At 37.8% G+C, this 23,736-nt stretch overlaps 1 protein-coding gene across 1 annotated transcript in view; it reads right to left on the bottom strand.

Moving 5' to 3' along the window:
- PTPRZ1 (protein tyrosine phosphatase receptor type Z1) overlaps positions 1-23,736 on the bottom strand; it is a 168,277-nt gene that overhangs the window by 73,141 nt on the left and 71,400 nt on the right. The window contains exon 3 of the mRNA XM_061197991.1: positions 1,776-1,955. Coding sequence (XP_061053974.1) covers positions 1,776-1,955 — 180 coding nt within the window. The remainder of the gene's footprint in view (positions 1-1,775; positions 1,956-23,736) is intronic.

The raw sequence follows: 23,736 nt of genomic DNA, 5'->3' as shown, positions 1-23,736 counted from the left end.
GAAGTCTTTTCCTGGGGGTACCCCCAACCTTCTAAAGGTCAGCCTGTTTCTACTCTTTAACAGGCTGCTGCTTTTGTCCCATCTCCTTATGCCTCCAAGCATCACTCCAGGCTTCATCAAGCTTCAGAACTTCTGTCCTAGACTGTGGCAAGGAAGGCAGGAGACCCATTCCTATTGAAGGGGTTTAAGCCATCTCAGGTTTGAACCCTCGGTTGCAAGTCTCAGAATCTTAAACTCTCCTATTTCAGTTCCGTAGCAGATACTATCTGACTGTACTTTAGGAGTCATCTGGAGATTAATGATTCTCTAGAGACCCTAATGCAAGATTTCAATGTCTCTCAATCAGATTTAAATAGTCTTTGTTCTATCATGCAGAAACCACTGTTGGCATTAGGAACAGAATCCAACACATTGGCCAGTATAAAGTCTGCCAAATAAAACATAATTCTTAACTTTTAGGTTGAGCTTTTTTTTTCAGTGGACACCAACCAGCTAGAGATATAAACTTTCATGAATAATAACAATAGCAACAAACACAATAACAATAATGGTCAACATTTATCACTTACGACATGCCATGCATTACACTACTTTACATGTATTAAATATTTGACCCTCACACAACCCTAGGAAGAAGATACCATTACAATCCCTATTTAACAGATAAAGAAATTGAGTCACAGAGAGGTTAAGTAACTTGCTCAAGGTTCCACACTGTGCTTTAAATGGCCAGTAGTGAACCTAAAAAGTGTGGCTCTAAAGATCAAGTGCTTTACCACATTCTCCTAAGAAAAATAAAGCAGAGATTACATGCTTCACTGCTTTGTAACATCCTTTAAAACTGGTAATTAAAATGTCAAGATTTGGGATGATATACTATTATGTATTAAATTAATAATATATTATAATATGTAATAATTTTTCAAATTATTCATTCAGCAAATACTTACTGAGTGCTTATTATTTATCAGGCACTGATGTTGAAAATTCCTACCCTCACGGGACTTAAAATTACCACATTCAAATAATTATATTACCAAAATATGGAAAATAGAGAAAAATACCACTAATGATAAAACTGCCCCATCATAGCTACTATTATAGTGAATATTTTTTCTAATCTTTTTCCTATATTTGTTTTTACATAACTTCCTGATATATGTATGATTTCATTTTACATATAAGATCAGAATAACAATACTGTTCACTTTTATAAGCTATTTTGTCTATCTGTTGTTTACTGGAATTTTTTATGGTATTATATTTTGCATACTAAGAAAAAAAACTCAGAGAGTGCTTCCTAAGGATGGTATACAATTTTAAACTTTCTAATAGAAGGGCTAGTAATTTCTTAAAATCCAGTTATAGTAGATTGCTTTTTTCACATCCAAATATTGACTATAGCACAAGGCTGAGCAGACAAGATCAAATAAAATGCCCAAGAAAAAGAAATCCTGATTGACTAAGTGATTAAGCAGTGATGGAGTTATTAAATTACAATAGCTATATATTATGTTATCTTTATCAGCTCTTCCAGTGGAGGCATCTTTATTGTTATATTACTGGAAAACATGATATTATGACTTTGGTCATTTAATTTTTTGTACACATTTTCAGAAGGTCTAAACTTCCAATTTTCTATTTGACTTCTTCTACTTATAGTTTCTATCCAGTTCAGAATACATCATTCAAAGGAAAATAAAAGGAAAATAACCTAAACATACTCTAGGTCTGATAAACATATTAACGTCAGAAACAAAAGGCAAATATTTTACCTGTTTTCCCAGTGTTATGAATGAATGTGTTTTCCAAAGATGTTTTATCCCAACCTTGAAATTTAAGTTTCTTAAGATTCACATTTACTTGTGTAAGATCTTCATCAATATTGATAGGAGATTGTTTGGGGTTATTACATGTTGGATATTTCTTTCCCCAATTTTTTTGATTCAGTGCTCCTAGGGGGAAAAAAAGGTAAGAAGTTAGTTTTTTAAATTACCATGCAAGAGCTAAATTTTATATTTATAAAGTAGTTAATATGTTACATAAAAATAGACACAATAGTAGGGAAAATTGGGACATCTTTAAACCAATTCTTAAAATAATTACAGTTGGCCCTCTGTATTCACAAGTTTCACGTCTGCATATTCAACCAATCTCAGAGCAAAAACATTTGGGAAAAATAATTCCAGAATGTTCCATAAAGGAAACTTGAATTTGCCAAGCGCTGGCAACTATTTACATAGCATTTACGTTGTATATACAACTATTTACATAGCATTTACACTGTATTAGGTATTACAAATAATCTAGAGATAATTTGAAGAATACGCGGAGGATGTATGTAGGTTATATGCAAATACTACACCATTTTATATAAAGGACGTGAGCATCACAGGTTTTGGTATCCGAGAGAATCCTGGAACCAATCCTTCTCCAATACTGAGAAACAACTGTATGCCTAGATTTAGATTCTGGGTTTTAATATGATACATTATAAGAAGATGCTTATAGAACAAGTGCAGGGTTCAACAATGGCCTTGTTTAGCCATCACGCTCTTCCAAATCAACAGAAAACCTACTTGTCCTATCAGATAGTTAGTCCTAGGTCAGGGTTCCAGATTGAAGCATGTCCAGATGAGAGGAGTTAAGTTCTGACTTCCTTAGTACTCTCCATGGGGATGGGGTTGGGGGGAGGCCCCTTTAGGCTTTCTCTTATCCCTGCGTTGAACGATTTGGTTTAATTTCCATCTGCTCAGGGCTTATTTATAAAAATGTAATCACCAGGCTCTCCTTGAAATATCTCCTTCCTTCCCCTCTCCCCCTTTTTTCCCCTGGTTATAAAGCCTAACAGATTTTATGGTTTAACAATAGAAAAAATAAAACAGGGCTTTCTCTAAAGATTTTTGCTTACAGTGAAGTGAATTTTCATCTGTTCCACAGAATGAATAGTCCTCTAAACCCAAATTGCCCTATGTTGCCTTTATTTCACCACTACCTGAAACCACAAACCATCTCTCATAACCTATTTCACTGGACATTAACTTAGCTAAGCACCCAAGCAGTGCTAAGAATGGGTATGTTTTATTTAACGTTCATCTATTAAAATATATGCAATGTTGTGGGTCCAAGTCTCAACATTTTCTCTGGCTAAACTCTAGCATTTCTGCCGCCATTCCATGAAAGAGCAGGTAGCCGCACCGTTTTCAGCTTCTATCCTTTCAAATGCTTTCCTTTCAGAACATGAGTATGGGTAAGGCCAAGATTTCACATGGTTGATGTTCAGAGAAATTATAAGAAAACATACACTCTGTACAACTCTAGTCTATGCCATCTTCTTTTTGTGATAAGGGAATCAGTGAGGATCGACTTACATGCAAGCTCTCATAATGTGATAAAGCTAATTTTGCATAATTGAACCCAGGAAAGAAATAATCATTAGTCGCACCATGAAACTGCCTATATAGCCAGGGAAAATTTGGTAATTCATCTCCTAGTGAGGCATCCACCAGAATCAATAATAGGTGCTGAAAACTTATTTTAAAATCTAGCTCTCTTTTTAGAGAGCGCTTGAATACAATATGCTTGAAATATGCACAGGGATGCACATTTTGGCTTCTGGGAACAGCTTTAACAATTTGAGTAATAATACGTTAATTTCACTGTAAAGAACACTGGCGTGGGGACAAGAAAACACTGCTTGTTTTACTAGTGTCAGTGCAAGAGAAGCAGAGAAAGAAATTGCAGTACGAATCAATAAAGCTCTTTTTATTGCTTACATTTTTTCAAACAGTACAATAAATTCTGAGCACACTTAGGAAGAGTCTCATAGTTGTGGTGCATAGAAACACAAAGTTTTAAGTCTCTAGAGCACTGAATATGATTTATAACCTGTTTCGTCCACAGCATTTAGTGCTCATCTCTACTTGGATTCTAACTTAGCATATCCACAACTGAACACTGGATTTCAGCCCTACAAGTGCCTCCTATAATCACTGCCATCCCCTAAACACAGAAGTCATCCTGGTGCCTCTGTTTCCTCCTCAGCAAGCCCTTTTGCGTCTACCTTCAAAATATGTCCTTAATCAGATCATTTCTCATCTCCACTGTTAGCACCCTTAGCCCAAGCCACCATCATCGCTGGCCTGTAAGTCTTGCTGTTCCACATGCAGCAACACCATCACCTAGGAGATTGTCAGGAGAGTCAGGCCTCCACTGTAGCCTTACCAAGTCAGAATCTACAATTTAACCCAATCCCCAGGAGATTCACACACATGTTAAATTTTGAGAAGCAATGGCTTAGACATCTCCAGTGCCTTCTAATTAGTCTCCAGCTTCTTCTCTTGCCCCTTTCACAATTTTGTTCCCCACTTACCTGGTAGGCAGGATTCCAAGATGACCCCCCAAATCCCCACACCCAGTTGTACACACCCTGTACAATCTCCTCCACTTGAGGGTGGGCAGGACCTCTGAATATGATGGGATAGTCATTTCCTTGATTAGGTGACACTGGACAACAAAGGTGATGGGGGTGATTATGTCATGCTATAGAAAGCTCTGTCTCGGCAAATTGGAAAAAGAGAGAGAGAGATTCAAAGTGTGAGAGATTCTCCTGCTGGCTTTGAAGAAGTAAGCTGCCAGGCTGTGCGAGGGATGCACGGCTAGGAACTGAGAGTGGCCCCTAGCATCTGAGAGGGCTCCCCCAGCCCCACCCCGGCAGGCTGATGGCCAGCAAAATCAAAGAATAAACCAATCACAAAAAGGCAAATACTGTATGATTCCATTTAGATGAGTTAGCTGAAGTAGTCAAATGCATAGGGAAAGAGAGAGCAGAATGGTGGTTGCCGGGAGATGAGGGAGGAGGGAAAGGGGAGTTGGTTCATGGGTATAGGATTTCTGATTTGCAAGATGAGAAATTTCTGGAGATCTGTTTCACAACGATGTGAGTATACTTAACACTACTGAACTGTACACGTAAAAAGGGTTAAGATGATAAATTTTATGTGATGAGGTTTTTTTTTACCACAATAGAAAAAATGGTTAAGGTGCTAAAAACAAACAAACAAACAAAAAACTGGGGACCTGGACCTCAATCTTGGAACCACAAGGAAGTGAATTCTGCCAACAACCTGCACAAGCTTGGAACGGGACCCTGGGCTGCAAATGAGAACACAGCTCAGTTGGCACCTTGATGTTAGATGTGTGAGACCCTGAGCAGAGAATCTGGCTAAGTAGGCCCTCCTCTCTGACTCATGACCCATGTCGAATGTGAGATAAGAAATATGGGTTGTTTTAAGCCACTAAATCTGTAGTAATTTGTTGTGTGGCATAAGAAAACGAATGTAATCTGTACTTAAAGTCATCTTTTAAAGCACCTATCAGATTGCATGTAACCCCTTGGCTCAGGTCCTTCCAATACCGTTTCATCTTAGAATAAAATATAGACTATTTCTCAGGGCTGACAGATCCTATATGATGTCACCACTCACATCCACTCTGATCTCACTTCCTACCACTCTGTGGTGATCACTCTAGTCTAGCCACACTGGCTTCTTTTCTGTTCCTTAAGCATGCAAAGCCTTGAAGCTTACCACTTCCACTTGCTGCTACTCTTTCTGGAATCTTCTGCCTCAATTGTCTGCAAGGCTTGCTCCAATCAGGTCTCTGCTTAAATGCATCTGTATAAAATACACGTCCCTCCCTCAGTCATTCTCAATCACCTCTCCTGACTTTATTTTTCTCCTCCTAAGATACTACTTATGTTTATTTATTTATTGTTTCCACACTCTAGTGTCTAGAAAAAAAGCCTGGCACATAATAGGTATTCAATAAACATTTGTTGAATGACTGAAACAGACAAAAAATGATCATGTCTTTCATTTTGTGAGTCTGAGCTCACAGGGGTCTAACATAGGATGAAAACAAGAAAAAAGAAAGAAGGAAAACTGACTGACTAAAGAAACATTTCTAAACTCAACTGCAGATCACATCTGACTGTTTGTTATATGGCAATTTTGTTGAGTAGTCCCCACTAAACTCCTGAAGGATATAAAGAAAGATCTCGTGTCCAAATTGTATGTTGTCTGACCTTGTACAACACAATGATCCTGAGTCACTGCATCTCTGAAGTGTATGAGTGTAGACTCAGTTTAAAATACCTACTAGATCATGATGTCAAGTACGGTATAGGTTCAGGAAGCCTCCTTAACTTCTGTGATTAACAGACAAAATAGAAGAACCAGAATAGGCAAAAGGAAATTTTTTTAGTGAAAAGGCTGTAAAACAGAAAAAGTCCAAAAAAATAAGACCTTGATGTTCTTTTTGCAGTGAACTCTGCAAACAGGATGTTTCAAATCATCATAAGTAGAGACCCAGGGAAAGTAAGTTAATAAAGTGTTAAGATTGCACACAAGGATGAAACATAAATCAAAGAAGCATTAAATATACTTTAGCTGTTTTTAATAATGAACCATTAGGTTAACCTTATGCTTAAACATTATTTTTAAAATTCCCACATTAATGTTTTTAATTTTGCAGTTGGAGACCTCAGTCCATGTCGTAATAAAAACCAGGATGACATACCCAAGAAAGCAGGTGTACAGAATTCATTAGAACTATATTGTATCACTTGAGTCTTATTAACAAATGTTGTGAAGGAAGAAATTAGGATATGCATTGTAGTTGCAGCAGAAGATTATCAGGGTGATTTACCCATCAGGAGGACTGCAGAGTACTAAATGTCAGCTCTAGAGAATTAAAATAAATTATTCATTCACGTATTCATCCATTCTTTCATCCATTTATTGACTCACCTGAACTAGTACCACTCCTATAAATTTCCTGTGCTCACCTGTATTGGAGCACTTCACAGACTGTATGCTGTTTGTCAGCTTAGCTATCACATCTGTATCTTATTGCCAAACTCCGAGTCTGGCACATAGTAGAAACAAATTAAATGCTTGGAAAATAGGCTTTGAACACCAAGTGAATGTATTCAATATTTACATCCTGTGCACTCTTGATTCCAAGCAGAATGGAAAGTGATTGTAGGCTCTGTAGGAGATGTGCATGAGTTCAAGTTTGTTTGCTTGCTTGTTTATTCTTGCATCCCAGAAGGTTGGGGGCACGTTCAAGAAAAAGTAGACAAATGCCTAAAGGAGTACATGGGATGAAAGAAGGTAAACGTGGATATGAAAGCACACAATGCAGGCCTTGAGGGATGGGTAGAATCTTGACAGGCAGAGGGGAACTGAGAGCATGTCTGGTTGAGCGATGAGCCTGAGCAAACTCATGGCGGCAGAAAAGCGCGGGCAGTGCTCAGAGAGAAGCGAGCAGTCCAGCTCGGCCCTGTGAGCGGAGCGTGAATGCCGAGGACTTCTACAGAGGGAGACGGAAAGGCAGACTGTGATCAGACATACCTGGGGAGGCCAGTGGGAGGCACTGAGGCTTTGGAAGGCTAAGGAGCTTACTGCTGCCTTATCAGAGAGGTTGAGCTGGCAGGAATGCAGGATGAGCAGGGAGAGGGAGGCTGCATAATTAGTGGACATTTCCCTTGGCATCTTCTATTTGTCTTCATCTGATTTGTACATAATCCCTGTGCAATGGACTGAATGTTTATGTCCCTCCAAAATTCGTATGTTAGAATCCTAATCCCCAATGTGATGCCATTTGGTGGTGGGGCCTTTAGGAGGTGATTAGGTCATAAGGGCTCTGACTAACACAAAGGATTAATGCCTTTATGAAAGAGATGCCAGAGAGATCCCTCGCCCCTTCTGAAATGTGAGGTTACAGTGAAAAAATAATGGTCTAGGAAGCAGCCCTCACTAGATACAAAATCTGCTGGTGCCTTGATCTTGGACTTCCAGTCTTCAGAACTGTGAGAAATAAACTTCTGTTGTTTATAAGCCACCAGTCTATGGTATTTTGTTATAGCAGCCTGAATGGCTAAGGTACCTTGTATTTATTTGAACTACAATGTGTCTGTTTCTTATTTGTATCGTAATTCCAGAACCTTTCTTAGAACCTGGCACTTAAGGATTAAATAAACATTTCCTGAATGAATAAATACTTCAATAAAATATCTACAGTTACCTACACTTCAATATCTTTGTACTACACACCTTCTAAATAGGAACACATTCTAAAAAACATTCTGTGTAGGGAAGTATTTATTACTCCACCAGTCTCTAACATAAAGATATCAACTGAGGAAAACTAAAGTTTAAAATAAAGAAGGAATGCGTAAAAAAAAAATACCAATGAAGATTTTTAATATTTGAAGAAAAAAGTGAGAAAATGATGAAAATGAAAGTCAAAGAAAAAAATCATTCTTCCTCTCTCTTCTTTGCATGATTCCTGTTGAGTCTTACCTTCCAATATCAGAAAAATGGATAAAATAATTATAATACAGTGTAAGGTATTCAGCAGACATCCACTGAAAATTCATTTAAATATGATTTTAAAATCCCAATATTTATTTCTTTTCAAGGTTATCATAAGTTACTGATATCTAACAAGCTTTGAATAACAGTAGACTTAGAACTGATTCTTTAAAGACCAAGATATCATTAAGAAAAATACATACTGCTTTTAATCTTAATGAATTTCTTGTCTAGTCCAGGTTTTGATGTAAGAAAATGTTTGTGTCTCTACACATTTACATATAAAAATATTATTATTATTAAGAGGCAAAAATAAATGTAATACTGGAATGTAGACTGTAGTAATGATTGTGGCATTAATTGCAAGTAATTGCTTTGAATAAACTCTGCTCAAGATTCCATATACCATAAATCAAAGCTTTATAAATTACTCTGGACTTGCTTTATATGTGCTAACAAATATACCAAAAGCCAAAATTTATAAGTCACTGAAATAGCCTAAAGCTATCAGCAGTGACATGTCTTGGATTCAAATTTCAGTTTATTCAAATACAAAAATGAAACAAATCAGTGTTATTTTCAATAAAAGTATAGCATATAACTTAGTACTCCAGCAAACTGTATATATATACTTAAGTATACACTTTTCAGATAAGGCAATCAGCTGCTTGAGAAAGGGAGCTCCCTCAAAGATTAGAAAATAAACCCCTGAAGTACTGAATAACAGTCATTGAGTGATTTTATGTCACACCAGTAAGTGTCATCACATAATGTGAAAGCAAAGGAAGACAGATGTCTGAGGTAACTTTCTAGGTTGAGAACAAGAATGAGGACGTATTTTTACACGCACAAATCAGTGTGCCTGCTTATGGTTTTGGTTAAACAGAGGTTTTAGGAGCTAGAGAGAGCAAAGCAGTTGGCGAATATAGATAATGGCTGCTATTAAAACTGCGCTGAAAGTACATCAAATGCAAACAATTTCAGCACGAGAAGCTGTTTAGTCAAGACTGCATTTTCCTTTATTATCTGTCCTAATGGGACACTCACATCAGGGCAGCAGAAAATCTTTGCAAGCCTGGCAGATATATCCAATTGACAGAGGGTTACAAATGTCAGGGAATCAATTGATTCAGGAAAATACTAGCACAGAACTTCCTTAAGTGCTATGATATTGAAGAACATTATTAATTGAAGTTCAGTATAAATAGAGAGAGCGATCAGAAACTTACTTCAAAGTTCCTGTTTAAAATTTTATGACTTGGGGCTTCCCTGGTGGCACAGTAGTTGGGAGTCCGCCTGCCAGTGTAGGGGACGTGGGTTCGAGCCCTGGTCCAGGAAGATCCCACATGCCGCGGAGCAACTGGGCCCGTGCGCCACAACTACTGAGCCTGCGCTCTAGAGCCCGCGAGCCACAACTGCTGAAGCCGGCTCGCCTGGAGCCTGTGCTCCACAGCAAGGGGGGCCGCCGCGATGAGAGGCCCACGCACCACAGCAGGGAGTGGCCCCCCACTCGCTGCAGCTGGAGAGGGCCTGCGTGCAGCGGCGAAGACCCAACACAGCCAAAAAAAATAAATAAATTAAATACATTAAAAAAAAAAATTATGACTTTTTCAAGTTGGAAAAATCCGAGGTAAACAAATAAAAACCTTAAAAAAAAATAACAATAAAAGTTACTGCTCTATAATGCAATAAACAACTTAAGTTTTTACAGACCACGGGGAAAACAAAAATAAAAACACAAGATGAAGAAGATCTAAGGACACCGACATAGTAAAAAACTATTACTCTGAAGATAAGTAATTACAACCTGATAATATGCGGTGGGTACAAATGAAATCAATAAGCAGAACAAGTAGACTGGTATTCCTAATGGTTCACAATTAACCAGTGCTTTAATCAGAAAATGAAATGAATCCTATAGAGAAGTAAAGAAGAATTGAATCAAGGCAGGGAATTTTGGGGGTACAAACTAACACAATAGAATTGAAGACTAAAAGTAGGATGTCATTTCAAAGGATTTAGGAATGTTCAAATGATTTTTATTTGAAAGTGAGAAAGGGATATAGGCAAAGGATGACTCCCAAGATCCTGACTGGAGCATACCTGGGAGTATCATGGTACCCGTTATGTTGATAGAGAGAATGGATAGAAAGAAAGACTTTGCATCTGGCTTTGAACCTACAGACTGAGATTTCCATGGAGGTTCAATTTGCAGTGCAACAGAGAACAGTGACAGTGGTGGTGACAGTGACACCACCATCATATCTGCACTCAAAGCTTACAGCCCACATTCTTATTATCAGTATGAGGCATAACAGAGGCTCTGTTTCCTACCTTTGCTGGGAGCACCAGAGATTCAGAGTTGAAGACTGAGACACAGATATAACTGAGATCTTTCTATTGGTAATAGGACTTCTGATAATTTTCCTACAGTGTTGTTTATTGTTTCGGTTAAAGAACACGCTGCCTATAAGACCAAAGTTTCTGGTTTAATTCCTAAATAGAACTATCAGTTCCTCCTTTCTTGATACACTTATCACAAAATACTGTAAAATCAGATCACCTAGATGCATTCTACTGGTCACATGCAAGGACTAACAAGGAAGCTGTGAGTGAGTATCACAAATCCATTGCTGCAGCTAAGAATACTAAGTTTTTATATTATCTTCAGATCTCATCAAAACTTAATTCCATTAAATACAGCTTTTACGTGTTCATTTATTCATTCCTTCATCAAATATTTATGGAGTGCCTAGTGTGAAACAGAATAAAAGTCTAGTACAAAAGGACCTAGAGACTGTCATACAGAGTGAAGTAAGTCAGAAAGAGAAAAACAAATACCGTATGCTAACACATATATATGGAATCTAAAAAAAAAAAAAAGGTTCTGAAGAACCTAGGGGCAAGATGAGAATAAAGATGCATACCTACTAGAGAATGGACTTGAGGATACGGGGAGGGGGAAGGGTAAGCTGGGACAAAGTGAAAGAGTGGCATGGACATATATACACTACCAAATGTAAAATAGATAGCTAGTGGGAAGCAGCCACATAGCACAGGGAGATCAGCTCGGGGCTTTGTGACCACCTAGAGGGGTGGGATAGGGAGGGTGGGAGGGAGGGAGATGCAAGAGGAAAGAGATATGGGGACATATGTATATGTATAACTGATTCACTTTGTTATAAAGCAGAAACTAACACACCATTGTAAAGCAATTATACTCCAATAAAGATGTTAAAAAAAAAAAAAAAAGATTCAAAGACAAATAAAACAGCATCCCTCATCAAGGAAGTCAGGTTCTAGTGAGGACCCCAAGACATAGCAACTGTTAATTATAATACAGTCTACTAAGGATAAAAGCAGAGATATGCATGGAATATTTCAGGAACATAAAAGAGTTGTATCTAACCCAGATGGGACAAGAGATAAAGAAGGCTTCCTGAATGACAAGATGCCTGAGATAAGTCTGCAATGATGGGCAAGTATTACCAAATTAAAGGTGGGGAAGATATCTAGGGCTGAAGGTACCCAAGAAGAGAGAAAGGCATGAGCACAGAAGAGAGAAAGAATGGTTATCTGAGAAGAACAGCCGGAAGTCTTATGTGCTGATACATAAAAGGCAAGGCAGAGAGGAGAGAGGAATGGGTAGGGGTGAGCGGACGCTGAGGCTCTGAATGCCACGACAAAGGGTTTGAACTTTTCTGGGAGGCTATTGAAGGGATTTAAGTTGCAGGTGGCAGAGTCATATTTAAGTTTCATGCAGGTAACTATGGTTACTGAGTTGAGGAGGACAAAACTGATTTTAGGTCAGTTAAAAGTTTGAGCAACAGTTTAGCTGAAGAATAGTAAGGATCGAAACTAGGGGAGAGAGAAGCAGGGAGAAAGAGGGAGAGAGGGATTTGAGAAAAAGGAAAAAACTCAGGGCCAGGGAGTTGATTAGCAGTAGGAGTTAGCAAGGAGGGGTAGTGAACGGTTGCTTTAATGACTCTGGCTTGGGTGGCTGAGGATGGCAGTGCTAGCAATCAAGAGGCAAGAGTTTCTATTCCCCCAGGGGACTGCTTGCCAAGTCATTCTCTCCCATGGCATCCGCCATGGCCACTGTGTAACCAGGCATTAGTTTCAGGGGAGGGAGAGCCACGGTTTTCTATGGTCTACACTACAGACTTGATAATCCCGGGGAATAGCATGAAGATGGCCTAACTGAACTCTTCTGTGGGTCAGAGCTCTGCCATGGATGTCACTAAAGTGACACCATTGATTCCAGGCCCTCACAGAGCATGGTGGCTGGTTTCAGGGAACTAAAATCACATAAAAATTTTAGACTGGGCTTCCCTGGTGGCGCAGTGGTTGGGAATCCACCTGCCAATGCAGGGGACATGGGTTTGAGCCCTGGTCCGGGAAGATCCCACATGCCGTGGAGCACCTAGGCCCATGAGCCACAACTACTGAGCCCACATGCCACAACTGCTGAGCCTGCACGCCTAGAGCTGGTGCTCTACAACAAGAGAAGCCACCGCAATGAGAAGCCCGTGCACTGCAACGAAGAGTAGCCCCCGCTCGCTGCAACTAGAGAAAGCCCGCGCAAAGCAACGAAGACCCAACTCAGCAAAAAAAAAAAAAAAATTTTAGACTGATGATTCCATACATGAGAAATTTATCTTCACCTTGCTCCCTTTGTTTGCAAAGTGCCAATAAAACATTGGTCTCACCAAGAGCAACATAAAGAATAATTTAATGGTAGCAGATTCCTTAAACATGTATATTGCTGAATAATAATAAACATTATGTGACATCAGTGATCATTCTGATTGCTCTTTATAACAAAATACAACCAGAAATGTTTCTTAAAATAATAGAAAGGGTTAGAATTGAAAAAAATCCCCCAAAGGATTGAAGGTCAGTTTGCCTTTTGCATAAATCTACCTTTGCTCAGTCTTGCTGTTATATCACGGTCCTTCCAAACAAGGTAAATGTTCTATAGACAGACACTCATATGGCTATTACTTGAGGGAAATAATGATAACGAAAATTTATTTTTTCACGAAGAATTTGAAATAAACTGTCCAATGAAAACTAACAGAACTACTACTCACACTACTCTTTTTCTTGTCTCAGTCTCTTTGCACTTACTGTGCCCTTGCTTGAAAAGCTGACCCGCCTCCTCTTCACTGGCTGTCTTCTCTTCCTTCATATCTCAGCTGAAATGTCCCCCTCTTGGAAAGGCCCTCCCACTTCTGCTAAACTATTGCCTATCACATCACTCTGTTTATTCTTTTGACAATACTTCTCACACTCTGCCATTATCTTGCTTAGTTATTTGTTTTTCTTTCCCTAATAGAATGGAAGCTTAATCAGAGCAAGTACCTTATCTGGTCTGTCAACTGTTATATTTACAGAGACTAGTAGTGAATAAATAAATTGATGAGTATCACCTACAATTATTCTTGTTATTGTATTTATTAGCATTTATCATTTCTCTTAGTTCTCATGAGTGCTCTCTGAAGCAGGCAGGTCAATGAATTCTCATTTTTGGAATAACTAAAATGTATAGCAATATGTATTTCATAAATGTAAGGGGAAACAGGGACACTAAAATTAATAAATCCACTAAAACTCTCCAAACATTTCTAAGCAGCTGCAGAGAATTCAGTTCAGTGGAGCATGAAACTCCATTTCATGTGCCCCAGTTTGTCATATTAGGAAATTTCAATATGTGTATTAAAAGGAAAGACTTATTTAGGACCCAGAATGGTAATGTTACCATGACAGATCTATTTAGTTTAGTCTGGATTTGGCCTCGCAAACAAAATTCTAATAGAGGCTAAGTAACAGAATCTTAAAGAGTTACAAAACAAATTTTCATGCAACATCCTACTTTCATTTATTTCAGTTAGAATTCCTGGCAGACTTGAACAAAGGGACGCTCACATGAAATGATGTATTTCTGAGGTCCCTGTATTATTTTCTAACCCAAATTATTTCTATACAAAAATCGTTAAACTCGATGTAGAATTACCAATTGAATTTTCAGTTAAAACTAGAGGTAATTCAGTAGTTGAAACTAGTGTAATCACATTTCTGCTCTGGTAGGCGTATATGTGTGGGCTGTGTGATATTATCTTTCCCTCTTTTTCTATTAAACAATTAAAATTTGCATGTATTCTCAATGTAAAGAGCAACACATACAACTATAGAGTAAAATAGTAAAAGACTCCATATTAACCTTCTTCACCTTTTATTCCTCTTTTAAAAAGTTAAGTCTTGTTAACTAGTTGGTGTATACAGTTATCCCCCAGTATCCATGGGGGATTGATTCCAGGACCCCCTGGAATACTGAAACTGATGGATGCTTAAGTCCCTTACATAAAATGATGTAATATTTGCATATAACCAATGCACATCCTCCCATACATTTAAAATCGTATCTAGATTACTCATGATACTGAATACAATGTAAATGTCATGTAAACAGTTGTTAGTACAATGTAAATGCTATGTAAATAGTTGCCAGCACCTGGGCAAATCCAAGTTTTGCTTTTTGGAACTTTCTGGAATTTGTTTTCTGAATATTTTCAATCTACGGTTGGTTGAATCCAACATTCATATGTGACATTCTCCTTGTATCAATAGGTCTCTGATTCCCTGTGCCAGGCCATCATCTGAGTGGATGCCCTCTTCATCTCACTTAACAACTGACACTCTGCCTTGGTAAGTCCACCTTTGGTTGACCATTCCACTGGCACAAACATTTATTTTGCTTGGCTTCTCCTAATGGCTTTAAGACTGAAACATTCAGGAAGAAATGAAATGAAAGGGAAATGAAGGGAAGAGGAAGAAGAGAGGAAGCGCTCCAGTTCTTTGTCTATGCATTTGCATTTGTACGCATGTGCATATATCTGGAATCATTTTTCTTCTTATCTTTCTACATAAATGAGAATCATGTTACACATGTCGATATGACTTTCTTGTTGTCTCTAAACAATAATGTCTTGGAGGTCATTCAATATCAGTGTATCTAATTCTGCCACATTTTAAAAAGTGGCTGGATGATATTCTACAGCATGGATGTACTGTAACTTATTTACACACACACATACTTGCATGCACACACACACACACACACACACACGTATAGTTATTCACTCTCCTATTCCTGGACAATAAGGTTGATTCCAATTTTCTTTATTACAACCAAAGCTTCAATTAACATATTTGTACACCTATGTTTTTAATCTCACTATAGAAATCTCATCCTATTAAAACAGAGTGACAAATTTTAGAGAAACTATAATGCAGTCATAACTTCTTTGATTTATGGCTTCTAGAAAGCTGTTAAAGCATGAAATAACAAGCAAAATGTTCTTTTCTAATGAAAATGAAAGTATTCTTTTATCTGTTATGATTTGAAGGACATAAAAAGGCTTGCTGACCAAAATTATCTCCCTTACAAACTGACACAGTGCCTGCAGTTCTCATGAAATTATTCTTTTGAGGATACAACCTATAAAGGCAGTGTGATAGGTAAACATGGTCCCTGAGAGGGCTCCTGTGAACTCATTTATTCCTATTACTGTCTCGGAGTGCAATTCATTAGATCAGGAAAACAATATTTGAGAACAAGTACTTAGAGATGAAGTTGTCAAGGACAGACAGCTACACATTAGACTTCAGATGAAAGGTTGATAAATAGAAGAGCAAATGACTGGAAAATTCCTAAGAATGGGGCGCTACCTGAAAGGCAGGTCCTGTTGAGAAAAACAAAGATGGCGTTCAGGGTAGTGGCTGGAGTTACGTGAGTGATGGCTGAGAACCAGGGCTGCTTGGGAGAAATGATGCCCAAGGAGCAGTTTCAGGGACCCACTGTGAGTCAAAGCACACCTGCTCCACAGCCTCTTAGGGAATGGAGAAAAATCACAAGTTTGAAATTTTATTTATTTATTTGAGAATGAGAAATACATGAAAAAAAATTTTTATTGGAGTATAGTTGCTTTATAATATTGTGTTAGTTTCTGCTGCACAGCAAAGCGAATCAGTTATACATATACAAAAGTTGCACTTTGCTTTCATTGGTTAACCGTAACTGGTTTATTTTTTAAATGATCATTCTTCTATTTTAACAGCTTTGTTATATAAAAATAAGAAATTATGAAATCAAAGAGAATAAATATAGTTGATTAACCATGGATAAAATATAATTATAACCTGGTATTCTTCAGTAATGTTACTTGAATGAAAACTTCACATTATCAGTTTTGTTAGTGCAGTGCAGTCATAAGTCATTTTAGAAACATTAGGGTGTTAATCCCAATATAATATATAAGAATATGTCATACATCATATCACATATATTATATAATATACAAGCAGATGTCATACATCATATCATATATATTATATGATATATAAGCAGTTGTGTTAAGTAATATTTAATGAGTGCTGTGATATCATTCTGTTGAGATCTGAAAGTAATACAAGATTTTTAATTAGATGAAATTATGCCCTTGGCAAGGCAATTCTGTTAAGTAACTCTAAATATGTTTAAAAGTAGAGACATCTCCATTCTTGAAAAATAATTTTACTTAAATTTTATCTCTTCTTTTTACAAGAAAAATTGTATAGAAAAATATTAATCATTATGTGCTCTTATAAAATCCAACACCCTTTAAGAATGACTTAACCAAGGCAACCAGGCTATCACATTTGTAGGGCAAAAATAAAAGCATCGTTTTACTCTAAATTCCATCAGCTAATGAGGGGTGGGGTGAGAATCAGTAAGTAACAAAGTTAGCAAGACACAGGCAGGTAAGAGGCAAGAAAGAAACTGACCTGTGTGTCAGATTATAGGGATTGAGGCAGACATACAAGGAGACTAGGGTTAGCAATGATGAACATCTAAAAAACGGACTGAGGTTTAAGCAGGTTAGACTAGGCTCTTCACAATCAAAGTAAGGGAATCATGTTTCCTTGGCAGGCTGGCAACAGACTCTTAAAGGAGTAGAAGGCCAAGCCAGTATATGTATCCAGAGGGCTGGTAAGTGGTAAGTGACGTATGCAAGATGGGCCTGGCTGTGCTGATGCTGAGGGCTGAGACTGCAGGCTGAAGATTTGGAAACCCTTCAAGAATAATGCCATCTGTCCCACTAGGCCCCTTTAGCCTTTCAGTGGCCCCTCATCCCCCAAAGTTGATTTGGCTTGTAAAGATAAACCTGATTCTCCCATTTCTCAGAGGTCCTAGGAGTTCTATATGGTCTATATGGGAAATGCTGAGTTATCTACTAGGACTTGGGGACTCTTTTGTCTTGGAGAACCTGAGTCCTACAGACTACCACTCAGGGTTAATCCCCATTTTACTCTGCTGGGTTAAGGTGGTCTTTCAGTGTGTAACCATTTTACTATATCCCAACTCTACGAAGAGAATACCCTTAAATCTTGGGGACAGCACCATCTCTAAAGGAGACTCTGTGGAACTTTTCTGTACCTTGTTATGTCCAGTCTCTTTTCCAAGAAATGATTGTGAGCCATGGCAACTGATTTTAGGATTAGTGTAGAACACTAATTAGTGTAGAAACAGCTCCTACATTCCACAGGCTCCCAGGAGGGAGGCTTTGAATTCCCTGTCAGACTCATATTCTCTCTCATCGTGTCCTTTGGGGTACAGGCCTTAGAGTCCAGAAGAAGTTCCATTAGAACTACTATGAGAGGGGCCATCACTACACACAGGAATATGGGGGTTGGGGATTGAAAACATCCTCACATTGCTGAACAGTGGCTCTATACTGTTGAATAGTTCCTTGGGTTTTTGTAGGTAGACGCTAGGTCCTTTCCCCATTTCTGTGACTTGGATGAAAAGTCTTATTTCAAATTCAGGACCTTCAACAATCACTGCCCACTCATAATCAGACTGGAGTCCGAGTGTTCCTCAGGCTTCTCTGTCACTAATGACCTAGATTCCTGATCAACATCTAATAGTACATGCACGGTGGGTGGGATGCAGAACTTTTAATGAGTGAAGGAGATGTCATAATCAGGGCATGGTCCCTACTGAAGTCTATTCTGAAGGTACTTGACTAGGTTTAATGATAAGAATTTGACCAAAATGACAAGCTGCTTCTTCCAAACTTTTGAGAAAATGACCCTGTCACTAAGTCTAACATTCTTCTCAGGGTTCTGGAGAAGAAGGTGTCTTTAACCTCGGAGGGACATTCCATGGCTAACAAGGGAGAGAGAATTTCTTCTCCCTGCAATGGACATGGATTGAGATGTTATGCTTGACACACTGCCACCAGGGTGTGGATGAAGGGAGGTCCAGAACGCAAAGGAGGAGTAGATATGGCTGGTTGTAGATATCAGTAAGAACTAGGTTGTGTTCAGTAGTTTTTCAGGAGTTCCCAACATTGACCATGTCGTTACTAGGCAGGGCTTAATTGGGACTTTTCATATCACCTGGAGGTATACTGTGACTCCTCCCAAGCCAAAGGGCAAAACTGAGTCAAAAGGAAATTAAAAAAAATTTTCCCCGAACTTTCAATTTAAAAACTTTATCAAAAATTAATATTTACTTAAAATAAGACAATGTCTTGGCCTTACAAATTTTGTAGTTATTTATTTACTTGAATAAATGTAATCCCTATAATTTTGGAAAGTCTCCAGAGGATAATAAACTAAAATGACTGTACTCAGTGTTCATGACCATACTTATGCAGCATAACTTAACAGGTCACTAGGAGTCATTTCCTTTACCTACAGATGTTTGTTTTCTGCTGCCAGATAAGAAGTGCTCAATTAAAAGGTGTTGAATGAATGAATAAGTGAATGAAGTGATTATCCAACAAGTTCAGGCTCTATCATCCACTGTAAGATTTTCAAATAAGTTTTCTACTAGAATAATGAGATCTGACAGATGCATTTTTTCTCAATTTCTGCATACAGCTATTAAAACTTTCAAAAATATCCCCCAGGGTGAGAGACTAAATTCCAAGCAAAATGCAGCCCAGTGATGGAAAATATGATTTGTATGTGTAGTAGTAAAATAATTTATCCTGTGGAGTTGACATTAGTGACTTGAAAAGTGACAAATACATGAGTTACTTAACTCCAAACAGCTACTGAAGAAAGGAATGAAAAACAAAGTTTACTTAAAAAAAAAAGATCTGGAAAAATTTCAATCCTATTTTTCAACTTGTGAAGGTAGCACTAAATTACATTACCAACAGCCAAAAAATTTAGGAGGAAGTTGTTATTAACAGTAATAGTTTAGGAGAACTGCAAGACTGGAATTTGGAAACTAAAAAGAAAAGAAAAAAGAATCAAGGAACTAATAATACCATTTGGATAGCATTAGAACCCAGGCTCTTTTGGAACCAGGTCAATAAAAAATGATTCTTGAAAGTTTATGAAAAAGGACTTTCCTTGGCAATTGCTAGAGATAAATGTGTCTAGAGTAATTCAAGGTAAAGATAGCCTGCAGCCAGACTCACTAGTGAGGGATTCCCACTGGACTCACCCAGGCCAAGAACTTCCTGATGTAGGTAATGATGCCCTACCTAAATCAACAAATCAATGGAAGTTGTGTTAACAACTGTTCAAAAGTTTACATTCTCTCTTTACTGATGCAGATAGCAGGTTTTGAAAATAACATTTACAATGTTATTATATGTTAAATAGAAGCAATAATAATATTTTTTCATGTCAATATATTACATCCAGAGAACTAAAGCACTTCCATGTGGGTAAATGTATTCACACATATGCTTTCTCTTCTTTACTCTATCATTCATTCATTCCCCAAATTAAGGCAATGTAAGTAGAGACTGATCTAGATTCTGGACACTGCAAGATGAGGTTCCCCAGACTAACAGCAGCAGAATCACCTGAAAAGTGTTAGGTATTAAATTTACGGCCTCCACCTCAGATTTACTGAATCAGAAATTCTGGAAGTCGGACCCAGCAATCCTACTTTAGTAAGATTTATTTAGTAATATTTAGGTAATTCTGATGCATGCTAAAGTTTAGGAAAACTGATTTAGATTATAAGCTCTCTAATTAATGCTCTTGTTAAGCTTTATCATTATAATTGCTCCTTTGGCAAATTCATTTTCAAATAAGGAGCAAAATGTAAAAGCTTAGGAAAAATCCAATTAAGAAAATGGAATTCCATACTAATCCAGTATTTCATTATTTTTTAATGTTATTTAAATGTAAAGGAATTTCATATAGTCACAAAAGTTATTTTTAGTTGATGGATCATCACATACTGTGAGCAAAAATACACTAATCAACTGTGATAATTTAGCATGAACCTTAACATTATTAAACATATAATAAATAATTTTTCAGTGATAACCTATAACATACAACCCTCCCAAGATGTGTGAATTTCAACATCTTGTAATCTATTCTAACATAGTCCAAATATGGTGAAAAACTTGTGTGTGTGTATATATATATGTATACACACACACACACACACAAGTATTATATATATATAATTGACAAACTTTAATAGTTATCTGACCAATAGCTGCTTGCTGTTGAATTGCTTAACATTAGGAAATTGGAAGGTGACGAGACTATTTAATGCCAAATATTAATTAGCATCAGATAAATATAGTTCCTTAGATCTCTGTGGTATCTAATCTATATAAACATCTTGCAGTGATAACTCATAAATGATTAAACAAAGGTCAGACACATTAGAGGAATTTGCATCATAAGTCCGAACTTAATTTTCTACTCAATTTACTTTTAAAAATGTTGATGGGATAAAAACATGTCAGTAAGACTTGGACTTTAAATCAAACCTCCTTCCTTGTGCTGAAGAAGCATAAAAAAGCAATCTCAATCACCATAAATGAAAGGCATAGAACAGTTATTATAATTTACCAAAACACGTACTTTGGGGGGTAAAGGATCATAATTAAAAGTCACAGAATCTTCTCCCCAAATCTACTCTGAAGCCACATAAACATATCCCGAACTGGCTTTCCTCACTATCTCCACAGAAATTAAAGATGTAACTATTCTGCTAAAAGGAAACAATAGACGCTGCACTCTGAAGATGAACTGTTCTCCTTTCAAAAGAGAATGAACTCTTTCATGTCAGTAGAGGCTCACTTAGAAAATGGGGAATTGGAATGGGGGATCCTTTGATCTACAGGTCAGCAACACTGTCGATCAATGTGCAAAAGAATGTGAGCTCCAGGAGGGTGACTGCTCTAAAGCACATTCTGAGAGCATATCAAGGCTACAGGTTACCTGCATAATTGTTCTGACTTCTTAAAAAAACTATACTTTCTGGTAAATGATGTAGAAAATGTGACTGAGCTGGCAGTGATTCAGACAGTCAACTATGGGAAATTGATTCTCACTGAGCTAGGATAACGATCCCGATTGTGAAACGAATGCAGAGTGAATATACTGCACTACAAGAGAGAAGAAAATCAAGTTGTGAGACTTTAAGTGCGCTCAATGGAATCCCGGCTAGATCAAGTCTGGGTGAAATGCAAGTGTATAATGATATGGCCATCTTTCTAAGAGAACAGTATCCATTTCCACACTAATTACAATCTATTACCTACTCTTTAAGGATATAGATGACTACTATAGTATTTTCAACTTTATTGATCAGTAAAGAAGTTCACCTGCTACAGCCAAGTAGAAAGAGACCCAGATACAAGGCCCTCAGATACATAAACCATTAGATCATTATATGAAGTGAGGAAATACGCAGAAGCAGAAGACTTTCTGTGACGCAAAACAACTTGTTAATCACACATAGAATAAAAATTAATTTAAATAAATTTATATTATATTAAATAGACGTTTAAGACCCGTTTGGTTATAAAACAAATATATATCTAGTGTAGACAAGCTAGAAGATATGGACAAGCAGAGATGAAAATAAAAGGCACCCACAATTCCACTTTTCAATAAAAAGACACATGCATAAAGCAAAAAGACCATACCAAACATGATGGCTTTGGAACCAGCATTTTTTATATCTACATGATAATTAAAAAATCTAACAGCTTTGTGTTGTAACCCACATCACTGAAACAAATGACTTAGATGTGGCCATAAGGAGTCTCAGGAAGAGCCCTGGGAGTCAAGACCCAGGTTCAAGTTTCCAGTCTGTTGCTCAGCTTGTGACTCTGGGCAAGTGACTTCATCTCTCTTTCTCCATTTGTAAAATGAAAACACTATCATGTCTCAGCTTTATTCATTCATGGCATAAATACTTGCAGGGTACATACCATGTGCCACACTATGCGAAAGGAAAGATGATTAAAACACGGGACCTGCCATGTCCTTGTGTTATGTGCAACAAAGAGGAGGGCACAGGGACGCGGGAGGAATGTGAGGGATCTGCACTGGCCTGAGGGCAGCAGGAATCAGGAAGGCCTCACTTCTTAAAGGAGGCGCAGAGGTTTGGAATTCTGGCAAAACAGTGAAGAATGATTAGAATCAGAGAGACCTGCTTTGTGAAAATGCTGGCACAGCAGAAGGCAGGGGGAAAGATAATTATGGGGGGCGGAACAGGATAGGTGGGCTGAAACGAATCACGGAAGTCACTCTATGGCACACTAAAGAGTCCATTTTTCATTTTGTAAGTGATGGGGAGCAACCGAAGGGATTCAAACAGAATAATATAATCACACCTGTACTTTAGAAGGAGAACAGTGTGATGGATATTAACCTGGTACAAAACAAGTCCTGAGTATTACGGAAAATGGATCTGACTTTAATACCTTTATTGAGCACTTTATATGTACTGGGCACTGTTCTAAGTGCTATGAATAGACTGACTCATTTAATCATTGCTGCACCCTTTGAGGTAGGTACCATTATTAGCTCTTTTGACAGATGAGGAAATAAAAGAGGCAGACCCTATGGAGCCCACGCTGAAGCTAAGCAGTTAGATAGTCTGACCCCAGACCCCGTTACTTATCAGACAAAATAGCAAAGGAAACCCCACTAAAACCTGCTTCCTTAGACTATGACGAGGTTCATCATCTTTATCTCAGCTTGCACTCCCTGTGAAGTCATGTGACATGGTTAGTCCCGTCTCCTTGAAACCCTCTCTCATTTGGGTTCTGTAAAACCCTCTCCCTCCCCCTGCCTTCCTAACATCCCCCTCTTTTGGTCTCTTTCACTAGTTCCAGTTCCCTTAGTTTACTAACTAAAACAGTGATGAAAAATCATGCCTAACATCCCTTGGTACAAATAGGTCAATAACTAAAAATTTAAGTAATTGCCCATCAAAGTATGCTATAAATTTTATTATCTAGAATTTTGGATAGGATAGCAGTTAAACCAGAATTAATTCATGGGGCCCTAAGAATGTTCTCATCACATTCCT

The sequence above is a fragment of the Eubalaena glacialis genome, chromosome 8, assembly GCF_028564815.1.
Source record: "Eubalaena glacialis isolate mEubGla1 chromosome 8, mEubGla1.1.hap2.+ XY, whole genome shotgun sequence".
NCBI lineage: Eukaryota > Metazoa > Chordata > Mammalia > Artiodactyla > Balaenidae > Eubalaena > Eubalaena glacialis.
The sequence above is the reverse complement of the archived record's forward strand: the minus strand, read 5'-3'. Positions and strand labels throughout refer to the sequence as shown.